General features: G+C 44.2%; 1 protein-coding gene across 2 annotated transcripts in view; it reads right to left on the minus strand.

Moving 5' to 3' along the window:
- The window catches only part of TCF7L1 (transcription factor 7 like 1), a 205,310-nt gene that overhangs the window by 10,840 nt on the left and 174,295 nt on the right, over positions 1-20,175 (minus strand). For both annotated transcript variants that reach the window (XM_044926016.2, XM_025261207.3), the window contains exon 4: positions 17,291-17,374. In XM_044926016.2, the coding sequence (XP_044781951.1) occupies positions 17,291-17,374 (84 nt within the window). The remainder of the gene's footprint in view (positions 1-17,290; positions 17,375-20,175) is intronic.

Here is a 20,175-nt window from a genome sequence, read left to right on the forward strand (position 1 = left end):
GTACATGGATTAGAGCAAACTCAGGGAGACAGTGAAGGACAGGAAAACCTGGCGTGTTGCAGTCCATGGGGTCACAAAGAGTTGGATAAGCCCTCATGACTGAACAACAAATACAGAAGAAAAAGAATCAAGAGAATTAGAGGAGGGATTACACCCAGCCTTCTACACACCCTCTTCAAAACAGCCCACCATCACTCACTTCATGTATGCTGTGTGCTAAATGGCAGACTGCAGAATTATGACCCATGCTCTGTGTACTCTCAGTGAATTCTGAAACGCTCAACACATGCTTGCCAAATTAACTTCTTAGAAATAGTAGCCCATGGGCTCAAGTCTGAGACTGGGAACACAGCCGTGGGAAAACTGTCACCACCAGGCCTCCAATAACCACTTGTCTTGTTCAAGGTTTACATTTACAGACACTACCAAGGGCATTAGAACTGTTCTCCCTGGAGCGTATCAAACACCCTGCTGACCTAATTATCACATTTTATTTTAAACATCAGCAAATGTAAGGAGCACATTTTATATAACTGTTAAGATAGCAAAACCAGGGACATCCCTGGTGGTCCAGTGGCTAAGACTCCACGTTCCAATGCAGGAGGCCTGGGTTTGATCCCTGGTCAGGAAACTAGATCCTACATACCACAACTAAAAGATCCTGCGTGCCACAAGTGAGACACGGTGCAGCTAAGTAAATAAAATAAATAAACGCTAAATTAAAAAAAAAAAAGTAAAAACTCAGGCATGTCATCAACACATCATGATTTCAGAAATGTTAAAAAGGGGGGAAACCTGTGTGCCCTGGAATCAGTAAACTGAATTTTTAATTGTTTTAACCTAATCTCACTTAACAGTAAGGATTTTTATTACAAAAATGGCTAGCGTCCTTATTATAACCTACTAAAGGAGCTATGATTATCTTGGTTTGAGGAATGAGGAAACAGAGCACGGAAAGATGAAGTGATGTAGCCTGAGTCACAGAGCTAGTAAGTCACAAAACTGGATTCATATCAGCCCTTTACATGCTAACAAACCAGGGTGTCTTCTCTTGCATCACCTGCCAACCCAACAGCCCAATCAAAACATCTGTCAGAGAAAGGACATATACTTATCTTTTTGGGTAATAAGGTAAATGAGTTACAAGTGGAAGAGAGATGTGTTTAAAAAAGAGATCTGTAAAAAGGATGATAATTTGATGGCATCTCAGGAGAAGGAAATGGCAACCCACTCCAGTGTTCTTGCCTGAAGAATCCCAGGGATGGGGAAGCCTGGTGGGCTGCCGTCTATGGGGTCGCATAGAGTAGGACACGACTGAAGTGATTTAGCAGCAGCAGCAGGGGCCAGAATTCCAAACTTCTATCTTTCCAGTTGAATGTTTCATTTCATAGATTCCACGAGCCTTTTTTGCCTTTTAGTCGGTACCCCTTTGGTGCTCATCATGCAAGCTACGATATGTACATCTCCTAAGTATTCATGCACTGACAGTAGTCTTGCTCTGTTTTCAGTAGGCTAAGCAGAGATGAGAGGCAGAGTCCTGGAGCAAGGCCCGGAACCCAGAGGCCCAGCTCCTAGACCTGCAGAACTGAGACCGAGATTTCAGACGTTCGCAACCATAACCACTAGGTGGCGCCAGTACACGGCTGGGCTACTGGTACTTCCTCTTAGACATGGGCTCCTTTGGCGTTGCATGTAGTTGTAGGTATATTCTAAAATTATTTTCTTCTTACTGTTTTCACCTGTTCCCTTACTGGCTTTTGAAGAGGTCTCCACGAACAAGAACACGTAGCACAAATAAGAGTATTATAAGATTATTTTAAGGTTAGATTTCTATTAACAGGATTTCGTGTGGTCATGTATGGATGTGAGAGTTGGACTGTTCACTTCGGCTGAGCGCCGAAGAATTGATGCTTTTGAACTGTGGTGTTGGAGAAGACTCTTGAGAGTCCCTTGGACTGCAAGGAGATCCAACCAGTCCATTCTGAAGGAGATCAGCCCTGGGATTTCTTTGGAAGGAATGATGCCAAAGCTGAAACTCCAGTACTTTGGCCACCTCATGCGAAGAGTTGACTCATTGGAAAAGACTCGGATGCTGGGAGGGATTGGGGGCAGGAGGAGAAGGGGATGACAGAGGATGAGATGGCTGGATGGCATCACTGACTCGATGGACGTGAGTCTGAGTGAACTCCGGGAGTTGGTGATGGACAGGGAGGCCTGGCCTGCTGCGATTCATGGGGTCGCAAAGAGTCGGACACGACTGAGCGACTGAACTGAACTGAACTGATGCAATCAATGACGCATTCAGGTTTCACGGAAGCAGCTTTGTCTGAAGGGCGATTTTAATTTTATTTACTTATTATTAACTTTTTAAAAAGGTGTTGTGTTTTTTTTTCCTTCCCAAGGCATAATTTAGCTTTGGGAGGTTCTTTTTTTAAAAAATGTTTATTTATTTGGCTGTTTTAGGTCTTAGCTGTGGCATGCATGATCTTCAGTTGCGACATTCGAACTCTTACTAGAGGCACATGGGAACTAGTTCCCTGACCAGGTATCGAACCGGGGCCCTCTGCATTGGCAGCACAGGGTCTTAGCCACTGGACCACCAGGGAAGTCAATAAAGGGCGATTTTTATATTATAAAAACCAATAGATTTATTACTAATAGTGATAGTAAATGATAAAAGAAATACACAGAACGAATGTGTAACTTAAAAATTAGTTTTTTAAAAACATGTAAATTCTATGATAAAAAAATTAAAAAGACTAGCAGGTATTCCCTGGTGGTCCAGTGGTTAGGACTCGGCACTTCACTGCCATGGCCTGGGTTCAATGCCTGGTTGGGGAACTATGATCCTGCAAGCTGCACACCACGGCCAAAAAGAGAAAAGAAAAACAGAAGCATACCAAAATGTAAACAGTAAGTATATTTGAATGGTGGGAGTACAAATGATTTTGTTTTTCGTGTGTTTTCCAACTTTATTATCTATTAAAAATATACACATGATGAATGCAAATTTCCTAAGGAAAAAAATACAAGCTATATTATAAAACATTTAGAAACCACAATCACACACACAATAAACCCCAACAAACCCCCTGTGCCCACAGTCACACTAGCATAACCCAGTACCTATTATCATTTTGACATATCTTTTGTGCATCTGTTATTTACATCATTTATAGCCATCTTTTTGAAATTAAAATTTTCAGCTTTATTTAGATATAACTGACAAACAAGACTGTAATATATTTGATGTGTATTATATGAGAACTGAGTATAGATATCCAGAGTCATCCTAAAATGCTTAACGCTGTTATGAAAGTCGGACTGGCCATGCGCTGTCTTCATCAGAAACTGGCAAACAGCACTGAATGGGTGTCAGAGTTAAGCACAAAGCAGGGAAACATGAGTTATATTGGAAAATGCAGTCTCCTCACTTAAAACACTCTGTGAGTTATTACTGGTTCCCATTAGGTGGCATCATTGTCCAGAAAATGGACGGGAAGGTGGTGAGTTCACAGAAAGACAAAGGAAGGTAGACTTTTCCTTATCAGGCTGGGAATATGCAGCCTCTGGAGATGATTAGCAAAACTTGTTCTCTTGGGTTCCCCTAGTGGTTCAGTGGTAGAGTCCATCTGCCAATGCAGGAGACATGGGTTCGATCCCTGGCCCAGGAAGATTCCACATGTCCCTAGCACCACAATCAACTGAGCCTGCTTTCTGCAGCCCGTGCTCTGCAACAAAAGAAGCCACTGCACAAGAAGCCTCCGCCTGCGCAACTGGAGAAAGGCCGCGTCGCGGTGCAAACCCAGTACAGCCAGAAATAAACAAACACACAAAATTACTTTTTAAAAGATCATTACTTGAGGGCTGACTCAGGGAAAGCTCTCCTTGGAGGCTATCATCCCAAGAAAAGTTTCCCACTGATTTCTCTCCTTTGTTGTCCTCCAGGCACATGATATTCGCAGCATGAAGCCAGGTCAAGTGTAGGGATGTGGAGAACCAGCGGACAATTCCTGCTGTACAATACAGAGCACACACACAAGCCAGGACACGGGTGTTCCCTGGGCAAGGAAACTAGCCAAGTCTAGCTTGCTCCAAAGCAGAGCATCTCAGACCTACCTTGTGCTCGAATCCTTCTGTCCCATCACACAGACCCAACCCTTTTCATAACTCAGGTGTTCCTCGTCTATTCCCTGTTTCTAGGGTTGTTGTTGTTCAGTCACTCAGTCGTGTCTTTGCAACCTCATGGACTGTAGCCCACCAGGCTCCTCTGTTCATGGGATTTCCCGAGCAAGAACATTGGAGTGGGTTGCCATTTACTTCTCCAGGGCAGCTTCTCAATCCAGGCATCGACCCTGTGTCTCTTGCACTGGCAGGCTGATTCTTTACTGCTGAGCCACCAGGGAAGCCCCTTTCTAGGGTTGATCCAAGCCACAGTTCTGGAAACTCCTGATCCCCAGGAGGCATGTATCCTCCCTTCTACTGTTCATGACTTTCTTCCAAGCTCTAAGTAAAGCCAATGCTCCACCACAGACGAACCAGCCACCTCTTCAAAAGCTGCTTTTCTCAGTAACTGCTTTGCGTTTAGGTGTGTTCAGTTGCTCAGTCGTGTCTGACTTTTTCCAACCCCAGGGACTGTAGCCCACCAGGCTCCTTTGTCCATGTCATTTTCCAGGGAAGAATACTGGAGTGGGTTGCCATTTTCTCCTCCAGGGGATCTTCCCGATCCAGGAATCGAACCCACATCTCCTGAATCTCCCACATTGCAAGCAGATTCTTTACCACTGAATCACTGGGGAAGCCAGTGGTTTGAGGCCTTTACAAAGCCTCCTGCGTCCTAGGCTTCGTTCACTATCCCCTTTTCTTCCTGATCTGAATTTCAGAGATCAGAAAGATAAGGCTTTTCAGGTCAGGCAAAGGGGAGCCTTAATTGTGGTATCCATGTGGTATCCATGCTCCGCAAAGCAGACATAGACCAGTCAACAGGCTGCCCAGCAAAGATCCTCAGAGTTGCACTGGGTCACTAACTGTAACTGATTTTATATATTTAAAAAATATGCTCTACCCACAATCAATTGTCTGTTAACTGCTTGAGGAAATCTCTTAAAATTGTTCTCAAGAGACTATGTTTAAATGCAAGATTTCAGGGGAAAAGGAAGTTGGTGTGTTCCTAAAGTATCAGTACAGGATTTTCCTAGTGGTCCAGTAGTTAGGACTCCTGGCTTCCACTGCAGGGGGCATGGGTTAGATCCCTGGTCAGGGAACTAGGATCCCACAAGCCACACGGCACAGCCAAAAAAAAAAAAAAAAAAAGTACCAGTATACTCATAGTGGTGGAGTAACATATAATAGAAGCAAAGCCAAATAGGAACCTAATGAAAATTGAGGGGGAAAACTCTAATTCTAAGTAAACATACCCACCACTCTCTAACAAATACTACTTAAAAGGAAAAATATAAGTTCTTTGCTAATTCTGTCATCATATCCTATTAAAGAAAGGAAATTTGCATGTATGTCTTCTATACAGAATTTTCCTGGCAATTCACACATTGATTTATTGGGTAATTATCTGTGAAGACTGTCTACACAGCAGGCACTGAGGTAGGTAGCCAAAGGGCTGGAGGCCAACAGCAGAAATGGAAAGAACCTGGGTCTCCGATGGCATGGTTTGCTTGTTGAACTAACTGGCCTGGCAGAAAACATGACTCACAACAAGTATTCATGCTGTATCTACGACGTGCCAGGCACTGTTCTAGGTCTTGTGAATGCATTAGAGAATCTGTCTATCTAGACAATAATCCAAACAAATAACTAACTAAAATATTAGATAGTGATAAATTTTTCTAAGGAGAAAAATCAAGTCAGGGATGGCAGATAAGACGCAAGAAGGGGGACTTCCCTGGTGATCCAGTGACTAAGACTCTGTGCTCCCAATGCAGGGGATATGTGTTCAATCCCTGATCAAGGAACTAGATCCCACATGCCATAATTAAAGATCTTGCATGCTACAATGAAGACTGAAGATCCTGTGTGCTGCAACTAAGATCTGGACCAGCCAAAATAAGTATTAAAAAAAAAAAAAGAGGCAAGGCAGATGTAGGTTATATGTTACACAGGCCAACCAGGGAAAGCCTCAATGAGAAAATGACTTCTGTTTGATTTTTATTTATTTGACTGCACAGGGTCTCAGCTGTGGCACATGGGATCTTCGGCTGTGGGATGTGTGATCTAGTTATCTGACCAAGGATCAAACTCAGGCCCCCTGCATTGGGAGCCCAGAGTCTTAGCCACTGGACCACCAGGGCAGAGTATTAGCCACTGGATACTAGGGAAGTCCTCAGAAAATGACTCTTGAATGAATATATGAGGGTAGCGGAAATGAGATGTGTGGGCAGGAGAGGGATGGGCGTTTGGGCAGAAGGCACCCAGAGTATAGTGGCTCCAGGTGGACAGGAAGATAGGTGTGCTGAGCAACTCCACGGAAGACAGTGGATTGGGGCGCAGGGAAGAAAGCAAGGGGATGAAAGTCTGTCTTAATGTACTAACACATACATTTTGAACTTCTCAAGCAGGTGGCAAGTAGTGCGCTGCAGGCTGGGAAAGATGTGAACATAAATCCAGGATCTCTGGATGGCAGCAGCAGAGAGAAAATGCTTTGGGGAATTAGAATGTGCTTCAGGTCCTTCTTGGAAACAGTGGCACATTTCTGAGGACTTTGCAAATTGGACAGGGCACAAAATTCTTGGGTTAAAAAACATTCCTTATCAAAACTTATCTATGGGTTGCTTGCATTAAAGGAGCAAAAGAGAACCCTGCGTTTACCTTTATTTTTCTTCCTTTGATACTGGCCTTCCCCCCTGCTATGTAGATGAAAGTGAAAGTGTTAGTTGCTCAGTCATGTCTGACTCTATGTGACCCCATGAACTGTCTCCTCCAGTCTCTGCTCATGGAATTCTCCAGGCAACAATACTAGAGTGGGTTACCATTTCCTTCTCCAGGGGATCTTCCCAACCCAGGGATCGAACTCAGCTCACCTGAACTGTAGGCAGATTCTTTACATCTGAGCCACCAAGGAAGCCCTGCATAGAGGCTTATAAGGGAAAAAAAAAATTAAACCCTTACAATTCTGATTGTTGCCAGGATGTGTCTAAGTTCATATAAATTTTCATTTACTTTGTAGAATTCAGGTGAGCACTTTCAAGCCATATACTTGAGTTTTTATTTATTTATTTTTAGGCTGTGCTGTGCAGCATTAGTTCCCCAACCAGGAATCGAACCCATCCCCTTGCAACGGAATTGAGGAGTCTTAACCACTGGACTGCCAGGGAAGTCCCTAGTCTTTTCTTTTAAAGATCAGCTTTGCTTTCTTCTCTTATTGCCTGTTGTTTTTACTGGTTGTGGTCTCCTCTTAAGGAACACTATTTGTAGACTGTTTCTCAGGTGTCTCCTCTTTTTCTTTTGTGTCATCAATGTACAGACTTGACTTGCCACAGTGTCCACTTTGCTCTACACTAAAAGTAATAACTGGGAAATATGAATTGTTGTTTAGTTGCTAACTCATATCTGACTCTGTGACCCCATGGACTATAACCTGCCAGGCTCCTCTGTCCATGGGATTTCCTAGACAAGATTACTGCAGTGGTTTGTCCTTTTCTTCTCTAGGGGATCTTCCCGACCCAAGGACTGAACCCGCATCTCCTGCATTGGTAGGTGGATTCTTTACTACCAAGACACCAGGGAAGCCTGGGAGATATGAATAAGGTTTCCCCCAAGCTAAATTTCAGTGGCAGAAACTAATAAAGGAATGATGGCAGTAGATAATTACCACGGCATGCCATGAATTACGGGTGCAAATTTAATAAGAAACAGGGCATTTATGCAGCTTCCAAGCAGCATAAAGCTTCTGCCTAAAGAGCGACTTATTAAGTACAAAAGGAAAGACAACCTCAAAGATAAAACACATGTCAAACATTACCTTAATTAAATGATCCAAGCCAACATCACCGACACTGGGACAAATGGACATCACAGACCTGCGTCCTGATGTGAGGCACTGAGAGGGACACCTGAAGGTGGTCGTTTTCTTGCCAAAACATACAACCAGAATCTAACCATGAGGAAATCTCAGATACACCCAGATGAAGGGATGTTCCACAAAATAGCTAGTCTGTACTTCTCCAAAGATGTCAAGATCAGTAAAAACAAAGGCTAAGGAACTCTGGGAGATTCAGATCTGTCAGGTCAGTCGCTCAGTTGTGTCTGACTCTTTGCTACCCCATGGACGGCAGCACACCAGGCTTCCCTGTCCATCACCAACTCCTGGAGCTTGCTCAAACTCATGTCCATTGAGTCAGTGATGCCATCCAACCATCTCATCCTCTGTTGTCTCCTTCTCTTCCTGCTTTCAACCTTTCCCAGCATCAGGGTCTCTTCTAATGAGTCAGCTCTTTTTGCATCAGGTGGCCAAAGTATTGGAGCTTCAGTTTCAGCATCAGTCCTTCCCATGAATATTCAGGATTGATTTCCTTTAGGATTGACTGGTTTGATATCCTTGCTGTCCAAGGGACTCTCCAGCGTCTTCTCCAACACGCCAGTTCAACAGCATCAATTCTTCGGTGCTCAGCTTTCTTTATGGTCCAACTCTCACATCCATATATGATTACTGGAAAAATAGCTTTGACAAGACAGACCTCTGTTGGGAAAGTAATGTCTCTGCTTTTTAATATGCTGTCTAGGCTGGTCATAGCTTTTCTCCCAAGGACCAAGCATCTTTTAATTTCATGGATGCAGTCACCATCTGCAGTGATTTTGGAGCCCAAGAAAATAAAGTCTGTCACATTTTCATTGTTTCCCCATCTATTTGCCATGAAGTGATGGGACCAGATGTCATGATCTCCATTTTTTGAATGTTGAGTTTTAAGCCAACTTTTTAACTTTCCTCTTTTGCTATCATCAAGAGGCTCTAAAGAGAACTAAAGTTCTTCTTTGCTGTCTGCCATTAGGGCAGTGTCATCTGCATATCTGAGGTTATTGATATCTTTCCTGGGAATCTTGATTCCGGCTTGTGCTTCATCCAGCCCAGCATTTCTCATGATGTACTCTGCATGTAAGTTAAATAAGCAGGGTGACAATATACAGCCTTGACATACTCTCTTCCCAATTTGGAACCAGTCTGTTGTTCTATGTCCGGTTCTAAATGTTGCTTCCTGACCTGCATACAGATTTCGCAGGAGGGCAGGTAAGGTGATATGGTATTCTCATCACTTAAAGAATTTTCCCCAGTTTGCTAGGAACCACACAGTCAAAGGCTTTAGCATAGTCAAAGAACCAGAAGTAGATGTTTTTATGTCATTCTTTTGCTTTTTCTATGATCCAACAGATATTGGCAATTTGATCTCTGGTTCCTCTACTTTTTTTTTTTCCCTCGACCTTTTCTAAATCCAGCTTGAACATCTGGAAACTCTCAGTTCATGTATTGCTGATGCTTAGCTTGGAGAATTTTGAGCATTACTCTGGTAGCATGTGAGATGAGTGCAATTGTGTGGCAGTTTGAACATTCTTTGGCATTGCCTTTCTCTGGGATTGAAATGAAAACTGACCTTTTCCAGTCCTGTGGCCACTGCAGAGTTTTCCAAATTTGCTGTCATATTGAGTGCAGCAACTTTCACAGGATCATCTTTTAGAATTTGAAACAGCTCAGCTGGAATTTCATCACCTCCACTAGCTTTGTTCGTAGTGATGCTTCCTAAGGCCCATTTGACTTTGAATTCCAGGATGTTTGTCTCTAGGTGAATGAACACACCATCATGGTTATCTGGGTCATTAAGATCTTTTTTATATAGTTCTTCTGTGTATTTTTGCCACTTCTTCTTAATATCCTGTGCTTCTGTTAGGTCCATACTGTTTCTGTCCTTTATTGTGCCCATCTTTGCAGGAAATGTTTTCTTGGTATCTCTGATTTTCTTGAAGAGATTTCTAGTCTTTCCCATTCTATTGTTTTTCTCTATTTCTTTGCATTGATCACTTAGGAAGGCTTTCTTATCTGGGACATTAAAAGAGACTAAAAGACATGTCAATGAGATGTAATTTGTGATCCTGGGTTGAACTCTGGACCAAGAAAAACACACATCTCAACAGACATGACTGGGACATTTACCAAAGTTTCAACATATACTGTGAATTAGACAATAATCAACAAAATATATTGTGTGTGTTAGTTGCTCAGTCATTCTGACTCCCCTGTCCATGGAATACTCCAGGCAAGAATACTGGAGTGGGTCGCTATGCCCTCCTCCAGGGCATTTTCCAAAGCCAGGGATCGAACTCAGGTCTCCTGCATTGCAGGCAGATTCCTTACTAGTAGTGCCACCTAGGAAGCCACCATTATACACATACATATATTACTTTTCTGGTTTCAAAATACTTTAATTAGGGACTTCTGTGGTGGCCCAGTAGTTAGAACTGATGCCATGCTTCCAAGGCAGGGGCCGTGGGTTCTATCCCTGGTTGGGGAACTAAGATTCCATATGCCTCATGACAGGGCCAAAAAATAAAAAAGATTCTTAAAAAAGATTTACTTAAAAATCCTGAATGTGAAGAGAAACTGGACTCAGGGGCAGAGAGGGGTTCAGAGGCGGGCATCCACCTGTCCCCAGATCGCTGATTCTCCAACCATTCATAAATGCTCCCTGAGAACCTATTCTGCCAGGCATTATGACAGGTGCTGTATAAATAAATATGAACAAAACAGAGTGAATTTTATCTTGAGTTGGTTATACTCTGGAAGCTAATTTATTTGCTTTGTGTGGTTGGGCACCATGTTCCATGGAGAGAGTGGAGGGCCTAAGAAGGGACAAGGCATGTGGGGCCACAGTGAGGGGTCAGGATAACAGTCCACATGCAATAATCAGACATTACTCCTTAGTTATTAGAGCTTGTTTTGAAGGCACACAAATTCAAGTGGTAATAACACTTAACTCCATCCCCAGCCTGGCCCCGTTATGGCTTGTTTATATACATTCCCCCAACAGGCAGCTTCGACATGACTCACTCCATCTCTCCAAGTATGCAGGCTGTTTCCTTCACTTGCCCTTTCCCCAGGGCCAAACTCATCTTAAAATATTTCGCTCATGATTCCAAAAGAAATTTAATAATCAAGTGTTTTCATTTTTCTAAAAAAAAAAAAGGTGTCCAAACCTCCAACTACTTCCCATAACCTGGTTACCTGCTGACACTTCCAGCCTAGAAAACCTGGCCGACAGTAGACTGGAATGTTTTCTGGTTTCTGCTTCCCTTTTGCCTCTGTTTGTAGTGAGGCTGCAATTCTGGCTGCCGCTGGGAATCTTCCAGAGAATCTTCTGGCTTGCCGCTGATAAACTAAGATACCTATAGCCCCAACCCAGACCAGTTTAATCATATTCTTGGGAGCACTGATGCTAAATTCTATAGGCTTATTATCTCTATTATCTGTGTAATGTGTCTGTTTGGTCTGGTATCTAATTTCAAAATTCATCACCTCTTGGTCTGCTAAATAAACTGTATTTTTATTTTTAATTTTTAAAATCCTTATTTATTTGCCTGCATCGGGTCTTAGTTGAGGCATGAGGAATCTTCGCTGTGGCATGTGAGCTTAGTCATCCTTTAGCACACGGGATCTTAGTTCCCTGACCAGGGATCGAACCTGTGTCCTTTGCATTGGAAGGTGGATTCTAAACCACTGGACTACCAGAGAAATCCCAACAATAATTTATTTAATTTCTTTCAGATTTTATTGCTATTTTTAAAAAATATTTTAATTTATTTGGCTGTGTCAGGTCTCAGCTGCTTCGTTGTGGCATGTGGGATCCAGTTCCCTGACCAGGGATGGAACCTGGGCCTCCTGCATTGTGAACATGGAGTCTTAGCCATTGAACCACAGGGGAAGTCCCTATTTTATTATTTTTTTTTAAATTAAGGTATAATTGCTTATAATGTGTTAGTTTCTGCTGTGCAACAAAGTGAATCAGCTATATGTATACATATAACCCCTCTCCCCAAACACTCTTCCCATTCCACAACTCTAGGTCATCAGAGAGCACTGCGATGAGCTCCCTGTGCTCTATATAGCAGCTTCCCATAACAGTATTTTAATTGTTCTTTCCCTCTCTTATTAATAGCAGTGCTAGAGGTGGTGGGCAATCCCAAAGAAGGGCAATGCCAAAGAAGGGCAATGCCAAAGAATGTTCAAACTACCGCATAATTGCACTGCTCTCACACACTAGCAAAGTAATCCTCAAAATTCTCCAAGCCAGGCTTCAACAGTACATGAACCGTGAACTTCCAGATGTTCAAGCTGGATTTAGAAAAGGCAGAGGAACCAAAGATCAAATTGCCAACATCGGTTGGATCATAGAAAAAGCCAAAGAATTCCAGAAAAACATCTACTTCTGCTTTATTGACTATGCCAAAGTCTTTGCGTAGATCACAACAAACTGTGGAAGATTCTTCAAGAGATGGGAATACCAGACCACCTTACCTGCCTCCTTAGAAATCTGTATTGCAGGTCAAGAAGCAACAGTTAGAACTGGACATGGAACAACAGACTGGTTCCAAATTGGGAAAGCAGTATGTCAAGGCTGTAGGCTGTCACCCTGCTTATTTAACTTATATGCAGAATACATCATGCGAGATGCCAGGTTGGATGAAGCACAAGCTGGAATCAAGATTGATGGGAGAAATATCAGTAACCTCAGATACGTAGATGACACCAGCCTTATGGCAGAAAGTGAAGAGGAACAGAAGAGCCTCTTGATGAAAGTGAAAGAGGAGACTGAAAAAGCTGGCTTAAAACCCAATATTCAAAAAAACGAAGATCATGACATCTGCTCCCATCACTTCGTGGCAAATAGATGGGGAAACAATGGAAACAGTGACAGACTTTATTTTCTTGGGCTCTAACATCACCACAGATGGTGACTGCATCCATGAAATTAAAAGATGCTTGCTCCTTGGAAGAAAAGCTATAACCAACCTAGACAATACATTAAAAAGCAGAGACATTACTTTGCCAACAAAGGTCTGTCTATGGTTTTTCAAGTAGTCATGTATGGATGTGAGAATTGGACCAAAAAGAAAGCTGAGTGCTGAAGAATTGATGCTTTTGAACTGTGGTGTTGGAGAAGACTCTTGAGAGTCCCTTGGACTGCAAGGAGATCCAACCAGTCCATCCTAAAGGAGATCAGTCCTGGGTGTTCACTGGAAGGACTGATGCTGAAGCTGAAACTCCAATACTTTGGCTATCTGATGTGAAGAACTGACTCATTGGAAAAGACCCTGCTGGGAAAGGTGGAAGGCAGGAAGAGAAGGGGATGACAGAGGATGATATGGTTGGATGGCATCACCGACTCAATGGACATGAGTTTGAGCAAGCTCCGGGAGTTGGTGATGGACAAGGAAGCCTGGCGTGCTGCCGTCCATGGGGTCGCAAAGTCCACTCAGTCGTGACTGAACCGAACTGAGAGGTGGTGGTGGTGGTATAGTAGCAAGCTAGCAGTTATTGGGGCTTATTTTGTGCAAGGCACAATTCTAAACTCATTACAATGCATGGGATCATTTTCACACAACTCTGAGGTCAAATCCTCTTCTAATACCCATTTTATAGACGAGGAAACCAAAGCAAAGAGAGATGAGGTAATTTCCTGAAGCTTCACAAGTAGGAAGTGGCAGTGCTGGGATTCAAACCTACTTTATTACACAATCTCCAACACACATTGTCCTCCCTGGGCATTTCAGGTTTGGCTCCTATTCACACACATGTGTATCTCAGATAACAGAATGAGAAGCTCTGACTTGAAAATGGAAAACGGTGGTCTCCTTCCATTTTCTAGAATATTAAGTAAGGTTTTCTCCCCTGAAATTTTCCTTAAGCTTTTGAGGCCTGTTTTTCTGCTTTTCTGTATGAGAGTACAGAGTGTGATAATATACAACTTCCTAGAAAAGTATCTATTTTTCTATCTACAATGTAATGTATCCACTATTCATGGTTTTCCACTCTCAGACATAACATGAGCCCCTGCTCCACCAGCTGTGCTGAGATGTCTCTCAGTGACTGCAGGTTTGTCTGGCAGTGGATGCTATGAGTAGAGAACCTTGTGGAGAGTTTACGAATTTCATGTATTTTTATGTCACTTAAACGGAGATAATAAGTGAGGATGAGTAGTTGATTTATTTGAGGAAAAGGGTCTAAAAAAAATGGAATCATAGAGAGGGCAAAAAAATGTGGTAATGTATATTAATACAGTTATAGTCTTTCCAATATCCATGAATGGATGAGAGAGTTGGACCATAAAGAAGACTGAGTGCCGAAGAATTGACATTTTCAAACTCTGGTGCTGGAGAAGACTCTTCAGAGTCCTCTGGACTGCAAGGAGATCAAACCAGTCAAACCTAAAGGAAACCAATCCTGAATATTCACTGGAAAGACTGATGCTGATGCTGAAGTTTCTATACTTTGGCAACCTGATGCAAAGAGCCGACTCATTGGAAAAGACCCTGATATTGGAAAAGACTGAAGGCAAGAGGAGAAGGGAGTAACAGTGAATGAGATGGTTGGATGGCATCACTGATTTCAATGGACATGAATCTGAGCAAACTCAGGGAGACAGTGATGGACAAAGAAGCCTGGTGCACTTAAGTTCATGGGGTTGCAAAGAGTTGGACAGGATGTAGTGACTGAACAATTAATACAGTCTCCTGGGGCCAACAGGAGAAGGCAATGGCACCCCATTCCAGTACTCTTGCCTGGAAAAATCCCATGGATGGAGGAGCCTGGTAGGCTGCAGTCCATGGGGTCGCTAAGAGTCAGACACGACTGAGCGACTTCACTTTCACGCATTAGAGAAGGAAATGGCAACCCACTCCAGTGTTCTTGCCTGGAGAATCCCAGGGATGGGGGAGGCTGGTGGGCTGCCATCTATGGGGTCGCACAGAGTCAGACATGACTGAAGTGATTTAGCAGCAGCAGCAGCAGCTGGGGTCAACAAAAGAATTATAGGAAGCAGAGGATTGAAAAAAGGTGGGCAAATGAGCGCTGTTAGGTATTAGATGGTAAACAGATCAGGAATGGAGGTGGAAGGTCTAGCTCTTGTGTGAAGTTGGGTGGTGAATATTAGAAGGGAAATAGGAAGAGGAAGGGAAAGAGGAAGAGGAGGGCTGGTGGCAGGCTTTTTGTTTTATTTTTCAGAGCTGGATCACTCTATGCAGCAGGCGGGATGGCAAACTCAAAGAGTCCATGTGCTTGTTTTAAAAATAATTCACCTCCTCTGAATGCAGATGGAGATTTTTGAAGATATGCAGATAAGATGTGAAGGATGCTGGATGGGGATGTGCCACAGGATGGGTGGGGGGGCATCAGCAAGGATTTGAAACACTGAAAGAGGGCTTCCCTGGTGGCTCAGTCTAAAGAATCCACCAGCCAGTGCAGGAGACTTCAGTTCAATCCCAGGTCCGGGAAGATTCTACATGCCTCGGAACAACTAAGTCTCTGTGCCACAACTCCTGAGCCTGCACTCTAGAGCTCAGAAGCTGCAACTACTGAAGCCCGAATGCTCTGAGAGCCTGTGTTCTGGAACAAGAGAAGCCACTGCCATGAGAAGCCTGAACACCACAGCTAAAGAGTAGCCCCTGCTCGTTGCAACTAGAGAAAAGCCTGCGCAGCAACGAAGACGCAGCATCGACAAATAAATTAATTTTTTAAAAAAATTTAAAAAAGAAATAAAGACAGATGGCTGTGCTGGGAGGGGACAAGCCAGTATTGTGGTGGTGATGGGGGTCGTTGGGATGCCCTGTCTTCGACTGGCCACTAGTGGGCACTTGCACCTCGCACTTGGCCATCAACAGCTGTCTTGGAATCTAGAGGGTCACAGGCAACTTCCAGGCCTGCCCCCCTCCCGGTGGGGCATGTTCTTTAGGCTGCTCAGGTCTTGGTGACGGGCCATGGAACCTCTCAGGGCAGCCTGTTCTGGATGGCTGTGGCAGTCACCTGAGAACTACACAGGACACGGCTCTGTAAACTACCCAGGGCTCAGACCCTGGAAGTTGGTCTCACGATTACCGGAAATCATACAAGCTCACCGTGCCGTGACTTATCTCTCTAGAGATACCTTCCTTCTCCTCAACTAAATTCTAAATTCTTTTTTAAGCTTTTAAAAAAAATTATTATTTTTTATTGATGTATACTTGATAGGTGTGCTGTGTGCTCAGTTGCTCAGTCATGTCTGATTCTTTGAAACCCCATGGACTGTAGCCTGCCAGATTCCTCTGACCATGGGATTTCCCAGGCAAGAATACTGGAGTGGGTTGCCATTTCCTCCTCCAAGGGATCTTCCTGACCCAGGGATAGAACCCACATCTCTTGCATCTCCTGCACTGGATTCTAAGCTTTTACTGAAAAAAGACTGTCAGGAGATCTTAAAATAAGAGGAGATGAAATATGAATGAGATGAAATTCTACATCTGGGATTTGCTTGCACACAATCCAGCGTGGTGGAAGGAGGAGTGTGAGTGAGGAAAACCATTGAAATTTTACAGAATTAAGTTTTAGAAGCATCATATATTCCCAGGTCTCCCTTCTACGTGTGTGCTCTGTGTTTCTGAGACTCACTGCACTAGAACAACACTAGGCAGCTTGTGGGGCATGTGGGTTGCCCCAAGCTCCTAAGAAAGCCTGGGAAAGAGGGATACAGGGTCCTAGCTGGGAGCATCTCCTATCCCATCAATTTCAGTCTGTTGCAAGCCCTGAGATGAGGAGACAGATCCCACTGCACCTCCTCCCAGGACCCTCCAGACCCTCCTTTGTGACCGTGTCGCCTTGGACATTGGTAGAAAGACGTTGGTTGCCTCTAGGGATTTTTGTTTGCATATATTTTAATTGATTCTTTCCTATAACATCCTGTACAGAACAGCCTCTTCAACTGTTGCTGTGCAGCTCCGAAGAGGAAGTGAGGGCTGTGAACCGAGCTCTAGTGGGAGAGAGAGAACTGGGCTGCCAAGGTGGAGGGGCGGCGGAGAAGGACCAATACAAGCCAGGGGCAGGGCTGGCATTTCTGATCTCATGACATCCTGGGTGGTGTGTGCGTGTGCCGAGGTGGTAGTGGTAGGGACATGCAAAGGCAACACTCTAATTGCTGCACTCTTGACCATCTGGCTTACACATTTGGGGCAGCGCTGCTAGACCTTCGGGAAGGTGGAGGCAGTGATATGGGACAAGGTCAGTGAGAGTGTCCCTTCTGTGCTTTAAGAAGAACAGACTTACCAAGTGTGCTGGGGACGGTGACCGGGCGTCCTTGACTGTGGCGCTGGCGGGGACATCGAGGAGTGGCCATTTCATCTGCAGGTACTACACAGGGGACAGAAAACAATGTGGCTGGTGAGAGGGGGCCATGCAAGAGCTCCATGTGAGCTGGGGCCAGGGGCTGGGGGGCAGACACCAAGCTTCATTCGACCTGCGTGCTCCTTACTGGGTCAATGTCCAGAGATCGGAACAGAGTAGAGCATACATCGACACCACTACCACCACCAGCCCCTGCATCATTCTGGGGTAAACACACAACAGCACAACTAACCAAAGTATAATATTCAAAGACCCTACTGCTGAGAGTCATTAGGTGTGAGACAAGCAAGACTCATCAAGGGACCCAGGGCTCCAAGATGGTGATCCTGCCTGTTCAGTTCCATCTCTCACAGCATCACACACAACACTCCCCAGGAAACAGCCTCTCCACAGCAATCTGGGGAATGAAGGAATACAAACGATCTGCCTGACACCTCCAGGGTCACGGGGAATATCTGTCCTTATTAAGGATGTGGATCTTTACTGCGCTGTAGTGTTTCTTGATCTTGAAAAGATTTTCCAGTATCCTGCCCTCTCCCATGCATCACTGCAAAAACGCCAACCAAACAGTCCCTAACACACACTCACACACACACTCACACACACACTCACACATGCACTTTAAATGAAAAGTGATTAACACCAGCCTAGTAGTCTTGGGCAAGAGCCTGGGAGAGAGTGGGTAGAGAGGCAGTGAGGGGCTCTGGAGTCGGGTGTTCATGGGCTCAGGTTCTCACTCTGCTGATTATGCTGTGTAACCCTGGATAAGTGTCTTAACAACTCTGAACCTCAGTTTCTTCATCCATAGAACAAGGTGATTATCACTAACTTGACAGGTTGTTGGAAGGATTAGGGACAATGTCAAGTCTTGAACACAATCCTGTGCCCATGGATGGCGTTTGATAAATGGCAGCTATTATTTTCATAAGCAAACCATTAATCTTTGCCGGGAGCAAAACACACATGCTGGCTTAGTGTCAACACTGATACAGTGCTTCTGGGCAGCAGACCAGCCAGGCAGGCTCTTTGCAGAATTCTTGAGGTTACTTTGAAAATTTGAGCTCTCATGGGAAGTGATGGCTCCAGGAAATGTTTCTCCAGGGAGACAGAAAGAAGTCTTTGAATTACCCCCTTGCTTCAGTTTTGGGACTGGGGAATAAAATCATGATTTGGCCTTGAGCTCTGAGCACAGGTCAGGAAAGGAGGTTGGGTAGTACCCCTTTGCTCTCCATCAACCACAAAAATATGACTGAGAGGGCAGGGGCTGGACTTGCCACAAGGTGTCCACAGGCAGGAATCACAACCCAAGGAAACATTAGCTAAGGCCCAGGGAGTGGACAGACAGCAGCTGGGGTGGGCCAAGTGGGCCCGGACGTGGGAGGTGGAAATGAATGGGGACCTTGTGAATAAGGACAGGTCCACTCTGAGCCCTCTGGTACCCTGCCTCTCCCCCAGCTGAGTGTCATTTTTGTCCCTACCTTCTGCCTGTCTTATTTGCTTCCTTCCTTTACACCCCCACTCATTTATTTCCCTTCTCAGAGCCTACATTTCCTAGATGAACTAACTGCGATTTAAATGCCTTTGGCAAGTCAACGGCACTGGACAAATATATCATTAGTAAAAACTCATTTCCTCAGTGAATAACATTTGTGCCACCCTGACAGTTTTCACAGCAGACTTACATATGTGAAACAGTTTAACTTCCATGACAACTCTGCTATGACATGCTGGGGTGGCTGTCTTAATCTGCAAGACCAGCTAATGGAAGTAAATTCAGGGTAGATGACTTGTCCACGTTTTGAAGAGCTGGAGCTGAGGTCTCTTGACTTCAAATCCCACACTCCTCACCACAACATGATTCATAAAGCTTTTCTTAACACAATCTTCTGGAACATTCCACTGCCCCCCACAGCCTTTTCTTGGCTCTGATGGGTTTTTTTTCTCTCCTTTTATGTCTCAAACAGGGCTGGCCACCCAGAAGCTGAATGAATATATACATGGCAATATATTACTGTAGGGACTCTTGAGGTGGCCAGAGCTTGCATGTTGAGTACTAATTATCACACTTGTTTCTCTACAACCACAAATACCAGGTGAAGTGTTCCAAATTTACCCCCCGCCACATGAAACACCAGTGTTCCTAAAATCCATCAACTCTTCCAGCATCTGGTTCCCTATCTACAGTCACAAGGGTCAACAGCAAACACTCTTCACTCTTTTTGCTTTCCAGGGATGTTCTTAGACACGCATGTTGGGGTGGCCCAGAGGAATTGATCTGAGTCCTGATTTGGGACAGTGCTGGAGTTTGGGCTCTTTAAAAATACTATCTGCTTACCTTATGGGCTGGTAGACATAGCAAACTTGTAGGATTCTTGCAGTTTCTCAACTGTGGCACCATTGACATTTGGGGCTACAGAATTCTTTGTAGTGGGGGCTCTCCTGTGCATTTGAAGATGTTTAGCAGCATCCCTGGCTTCTACCTATTGAATACCAGTAGCACTCACTCTTCTGCCTGGTTATAATAACCGAAAATGTCTCCAGACTTTGCCAAATTTCCAGACTTCACCAAATATCTCTGGGAGGGGCAAAACTGACTATCTATGTATGTGTGTGTGTGTGTGTGTGTGTATTCTTTTTCATTATAGGTTATTATAAGATATTGAATATAATTCCCTGTGCTAGACAGTAGGACTCTGTCTATTTTGTACATGGCAGTCTGTATCGGATACTCCCGAGTTTCTAATTTAGCCCTCTCCCACCCCCTTTCCCTTTTGGTGACCATAAGTTTATTTTCTATGTCTCTGAGT

This window comes from Bubalus bubalis, chromosome 12, assembly GCF_019923935.1.
Source record: "Bubalus bubalis isolate 160015118507 breed Murrah chromosome 12, NDDB_SH_1, whole genome shotgun sequence".
Taxonomy (NCBI): domain Eukaryota; kingdom Metazoa; phylum Chordata; class Mammalia; order Artiodactyla; family Bovidae; genus Bubalus; species Bubalus bubalis.